The sequence below is a fragment of the Lactuca saligna genome, chromosome 4, assembly GCF_052625555.1.
Source record: "Lactuca saligna cultivar CGN05327 chromosome 4, ASM5262555v1, whole genome shotgun sequence".
In the NCBI taxonomy this organism is placed as follows: Eukaryota; Viridiplantae; Streptophyta; class Magnoliopsida; order Asterales; family Asteraceae; genus Lactuca; species Lactuca saligna.
Genome location: NC_136420.1, coordinates 185,467,701 through 185,473,959, shown reverse-complemented (window position 1 = coordinate 185,473,959; position 6,259 = coordinate 185,467,701). Strand labels below are relative to the sequence as shown.

The 6,259-nt window shown below is 31.7% G+C and overlaps 1 protein-coding gene across 1 annotated transcript; it reads left to right on the top strand.

Moving 5' to 3' along the window:
* The first annotated feature begins 1,114 nt into the window (after positions 1–1,114).
* LOC145043159 (LOW protein: PPR containing protein) lies at positions 1,115–3,379 on the top strand. Its single transcript, XM_078991726.1, has 3 exons — positions 1,115–1,635; positions 1,738–2,830; positions 2,914–3,379. Exons 1-3 carry the CDS (start codon positions 1,282–1,284, stop codon positions 2,940–2,942), a joined length of 1,476 nt encoding a protein of 491 aa, XP_078847852.1. The 5' UTR covers positions 1,115–1,281; the 3' UTR covers positions 2,943–3,379.
* The last annotated feature ends 2,880 nt before the right edge of the window (positions 3,380–6,259 follow it).

Here is a 6,259-nt window from a genome sequence, read left to right as displayed (position 1 = left end):
TTTTATATATAAATATAATCCTATCGTAAATTATATTTTGCTTATTGTATATACACATTTTCAACAACATGAATTGTCCATCCATTTTTTTTTTTTTTTTTTTTTTAAGTTTTGTTTTTTTAAATCTAGTCATTTCTTAGTTAACCTATATTTCTACAATATATTTGGCATTTTGATAACATTTGACAGAAGTTTAGACACATTAAATTTCATGTGAAAAGGGGAGAATGAAAATGGAGAATATAATTAAGTGGAAGACACTTGGTATAAGAATATGCAATATCAAAATCAAAAGTAGTACAATATAAGAAAAAAAATGTCGAATATGAAAGTAAGTAAGGGTTCATCGAACCAGTAGCGGATGCAGACTGTTTTAATAGGGGTGTCCCTCGTACTTTAAGCGGGTGCACCTAATAAAAAAAATTACAGTGCATGCTGGAAATTGAGCAGTGGCCTGAGACCCCAAATGCCCCATTAAGGTCCGCCATTGCATCGAACATTTACATTTGTAGGATGTTACAAAACATTGTCTCGTGGCTAAAGATAACTCAGAGGGTGTTTGGGAATGCTTTTTTAACTAGAAAAGTGCTTTTAGATAAAAGTGCTTATTTGCTTATAGTGGTGGTAAAAAAAGTTTTTTAAAAAGTGTTTGGATAAGCTTTTACCGTGAAAAAGTCAATAAGTCAATAAGTTAAAAAGTGTTTGGCTTAAAAAGTGCTTTTTGAAGTTATTTTGGCTGAAAAGCCATAAGCAGTTTCAAAAAGCCACGTTTTTCATGCTTATTAAAAAATGTTTGTTGAAGCTTATGGAAAAACCATTCTGAAAAGTGTTTTTGAGTTTGCCAAACACTTTTTTTTTTTTTGGCTTATTAGCTTTTCAAAAAACTAATAAACAAATAAACACTTTTAAACCACAATCCCAAACACCCCCTCACTATTATCAAGCTACAAGAGCTTTTTCGTATTTTAAAAATGTTAAAATGGATAAACCATGCCTAAAAATATATATATATTTTTTTGTATCGAGTTTAGGTAAAAATTTCTAGAAAATTACACAATTTTGTTTGTTGTTAAAATAAATTTCGAAGTCCAGACGCTTAAATATAATTTTATAATTTTATTACGTAACAAAAGACTCGATAACAATAGTTTTTTAAATCACTCAAGTCGTACTTCGTTTTCTATCAAACAGTCGACTTTCATTCAAGATAAAATTGCCATAAAATGGTACCTCAATCCGTGCTCACCTCGCAAACCTGAAATCAACCTCTGTTCTTGTGAGATGGAGCTCTCTATTCACGACTATGGTCTTGTGAAAAACCTATCTTCTTCACTGCAATATTCGCCCACCAACTGTTTGACGAAATTCCTGAACGAACGCCAACACCCTTTCTCAAACCCATCGTCGTCGCTTATCACAGCAGCCAAGAAGAAGTCTCCCGTTCCTTCTTCAAAAGGTATCCAAAAGTCCACCGACAAACACTTGTCTTATATTCTGAGGTCAGAGGCTGCCATCGAAGCAATTGAGAGAAAAGCCAATTCCACCTCTGTCAAGCATAACCGCTTTTCTCCGAAACTTCTTTTGGAAGCTTTGGACAACGCTATCCGCCATAGACGCTGGGAATCTGCTCTTAAGGTTCGTTGGATTTTCTATGTGCCACTTCAATTGCAAGTCGTTAACTTAAACCTAATCAATCTGTAACCTTTTTATCATTGAATCTACACTGTTTGTGTCCAGATATTCGATCTTCTTCGTAATCAACACTGGTATGAACCAAGATGCCAAACGTACACAAAGCTACTTGTAATGCTCGCGAAATGCAAGCAACCCATGAAAGCGAGCTATCTTATCGAGGTCATGTTGCAGGATGGACTCAAACCCACCATTGACGTTTACACTGCACTTGTTAGTGCTTATGGCTACTCCGGACTCCTTGAAAAAGCCCTAGAAATCATCGATGATATGAAATTAATCCTCGATTGCAAACCCGATGTTTACACCTACTCAATCTTAATCAACTCTTGCACTAAACATCGCAGATTTGATATGATTGAACATATTCTTGCTGATATGTCATATTTAGGAATCAAATCCAGCATTGTCACATATAACACCATAATTGATGGATATGGAAAAGCTGGATTGTTTAAAGAAATGGAGAATATGTTAACAGAGATGCTTGAGGAAGATGAAACTTGTCTTCCAGATTCTTTCACATGTAATTCAGTTCTTGATGCGTATGGGAATTCAGGGATGATTTCAGAAATGGAAAAATGGTTTGATGAATTCCAACTAATGGGGATAAAACCGAATGTGATGACATTTAATATCTTGATTAAATCGTATGGGAAAGCAAAGATGTATGACAAAATGGGGTATGTAATCGACTATATGACAAAAAGATTCATTCCTCCAACTACAATTACATTCAATATAATTATCGATACATTCAAAAGGATTGGAGATATTGAGAAAATGGAAGAGTTTTTTATAAAAATGAAGCATGTAGGAATGAAGCCTAATGCAGTTACTTATTGTTCTCTTGTGAGTGCTTATGGGAAAACCAAACTTTTGCATAAGATTGATTCGATTATGAGGCAAATTGAAAATTCTGATGTGATTCTTGATACGACTTTTTTTAATAGTCTTATTAGTGTTTATGGACATGTGGGTGATGTGAAAAAAATGAATGAAATGTTTTTGGCTATGAAAGATAAAGATTGTGAACCTGATAGTATCACTTTTGCTACCATGATACATGCTTATAAAACCATGGGAATGATAGAAGCTGCTCAAGATTTGGAGAAAAAAATCATTGAATATAATTTAGGTACTTCCAAATTACATGTGAAAATTTGTAGTTATTAGTTACTTTGTTGTGAAATCATTGATATGTTGTGTGTTATTGTTTAGATTCAGGCACAAGGTTGATTGAGGGGTAGAATGGTCAATTCTAATATGGATGAGATGCGGTCAAATATGCAAGGCTTGATAGAATCATGTTTGTTGCATCATGTCCGATTGATGCATTGAAAACTAACATATCATGATATCAATAATCATTGTATATGCCTTTCAAGTGCTTACAGATTAAGTTCAATGTTGAATTGGAAGTTGTTGACCGGTTGTTGACCATGGAGGGAGTTGCAAGAAAGGGGGAAGACCATTGTTGTGAGGGATATCTTGGATTATACGAGAGATTTCTAACTGTAAAGTATTTTGTATTAGTGGTATATTTAGTACTTTAAGCTCATATTAATGGCTTCTAAGTATGGCAACATGATTAGTGTGCATGCACACAGCATGATGATGAACAATATTGAGAATAAGCTCGAGGGAAAATACATGTAGATTAGTGAAGGCTTATTAGTTCACTTCATTGAGGCTTCTCTCTACATGATTTGGTGCTTTCACGATCAACTATAACATACATAAAGAAAAATAGAAGATGAGTGTGTTAAAATATGTGCATACAACATAAGTGGCTAGCATTATCGCCAATGTCATGTGAGCTTATTTTGTAGCATAACTAGGGCAATCAGTCAATGAAAAGATTGGATTGATTCTAACAATACTATATAATATTATAATGGTTGTAACTTGTAAGGAACATTTTCTTAAAGATTGTAATTGTTTTAGACTTAAAAACAACCATAATGGCCAATGTTTGGACTATCTAAGACCACACCCTTATTAAGCTTAGCGTAACATAGACCGACCATGTGGGTTAAGCCCATAAGAAGCCTTAAAATCATCCTATAAGTAGGAGACCATTGTCTCACTTTTGGTAGAGAAAGTGTAACACTCACAAATTAGAGGTTTGATTTTTTTTTTTTTTTTTTTTTTTTATTGTAACTTTTGAATAACTATTTATTTTAATTTAATGATTAAATTTGAATTAATTTATACAAGGTATTGAGATGTGCATATTAAATAAAAAGGTTGGAGAAAGTTTAAGCAACCATTGTATATTTAGGTACGTAAGATTATTAAGCTATGCTGTTTTATTTATTTTAATTCCTTTAAATTTGAAATTTAGGTGGAACCGTAATACTTAGGTGTTGTTTGTTTTTTGAAAAAATATCTTTTTGAACACTTATGTTTGTAGGCGGGAAAACATCTATGTCGACAAAGTTTTGAAGATTGTTTTTTAGAAGACTGTAGTCGTAAAAACGTCCTGAACCTATATACATATACATACATATATATATATATATATATATATATATATATATATATATATATATAGAGAGAGAGAGAGAGAGAGAGAGAGAGAGAGACAGAGAGACAGAGAGAAAGGTTCAAATGTTTCTAGTAACTATTGTGTTTCTAAATGCACCAAATAAAATTTAAGAAATAATAAATAATTAAATAAATCATTTAAGGGTATTTTGGATATTTTGTATTTTGAATTAAGGGATCATTTAATTGATTTCCTGCAATTAAGGAAATAAAATAAATATATTTGACCCAGTCTCTCTCTTATATCCTCTCTTATATTATTCTTTTTCACCTATAGGTAAATTAACAAAAGGACTCACGTCGCCTACATTTTTTTTCTCTATGCCGGTTATCGTTGTTATCGATCTAGGGAGGCTGAACATGGAGGATTTTCAGCTAAAGAACACTAGGGTTTATTAATCATCGATATTCAGTTGGCGGCTGCAATTAGGGTTTATAAATAATCGATTTTCACCATCATCATCACCGATCTCGATCTTTAGCCTCCTATCACCATTGTCAACCGCCTTATCATTAGATTCAAACTTAATTATTGTTGGGGATCTTTTTTATTAGCAATTCAATGTATAAGAAAAACTAATCGGGGATGAATACAATCATACACGCATAACAGGTAATTAATGAATTTCGTTCATATTTTTTTGTGCTCGTTACATCTCTATTATTCATCTTCCTATACCAGCATCATCTTCATCACCATTTTCTGTCAGTATTCTACTTCTAATCAGAGGTAATCATATTCTTATATCTTTTTTAGCGAAATTTTGATATGTAATTATGTAATGATGTTCAAGGCATCTTTATTTTTAAATATATTTGATGTTGGTGCATTTAGTTGTTCATTTCATTAGTAACATTCTACAAAGCGTGATGATCTGTGTATGCCCTAAAGGTGTTTGATGAAATGTCTAGTAGAAAAGATGTGGGTGGATTTCATTTTTTGTCAAAATATTTTTGGTTTAAAAAAGATGTAATGACATAGAAATCTTGATATAAATGGTTGGTTAATATTTTTTCTTAGGAGATACAATCATTATTCATTTTTTATTACGTGATACATCTTTAGTGGTAATACAGAAATGCAATATAAAATAGCAAATTCAAAAGGTTTTTAAATGACGTCATGAATACCTTATGATTAAAGATCTTTTCATGCTTAGAATATTTTTGATGTCTTTCTAACACCTTCCAGGTCGGTGATAATGTTTATATAACTAACATAAAGAAGATGATGATTAAAACGTTGATATTTCATTCCAACTTGTGAGAAATGCTCGAATTGCTCATGGACCTTCACACACAAATATACTCACCTAGGTAATTTTATTTATTTTATTAATTTATGTTGCAACTTGATTATACATGATAAGTTTTCATGGTTTCATTACACATACTACTAAAAAGAAACTATTATACAATGTATTCTAACAGAATACTGATTTTATTAGGAAAATCAAATACACAATATAGTAGATTCTGTAAGAATACGTTATGCTTTGTATAGTGTATTATGTTAAAATACACTCGGTTAGAATTTAAAATGATAATTACACTTTAGGTTTAATGATTCTCTAAGAATGTTTGTTAAAAAATTTATAGAGTAAAATACTGAAATCGTCCCTATGGTTTGGTCAAAAATTACACATTTGGTCCAAATTTTTTTTTTTTTTTTGCACTTGGATCGTCTCTGTGGTTTGATTTTGTTGCGTTGTTCTTCCCTTATATACATAAAGTTAGGGACCAAACGTGCAATTTTGACCAAACCACAGGGACAAAAAATGCAAGAAAATCAAACCACAGGGACGATCCGAGTGCAAAAAAAAGTTAGGGACCAAACGAACAATTTTGACCAAATCACAAGGATGATTTCGCATGATGTTATAAATGGTAATTGCATATATATATTGGTTACAGAATAGTAATGGGTAATTGTATGATGTTATAAATGGTAATTGCATATATATATTCTATCAGAATTAAATGGTAACTACACTTTATATTTGATGATTCTTTTAGA

Coding starts and splice junctions, on each gene's coding strand:
- LOC145043159 (XM_078991726.1), top strand. CDS start 1,282: ATGGAGCTCTCTATTCACGACTATGGTCTTGTGAAAAACCTATCTTCT. Junction 1,636..1,737: donor GCTGGGAATCTGCTCTTAAG/GTTCGTTGGATT, acceptor GTTTGTGTCCAG/ATATTCGATCTTCTTCGTAA. Junction 2,831..2,913: donor AATCATTGAATATAATTTAG/GTACTTCCAAAT, acceptor GTTATTGTTTAG/ATTCAGGCACAAGGTTGATT.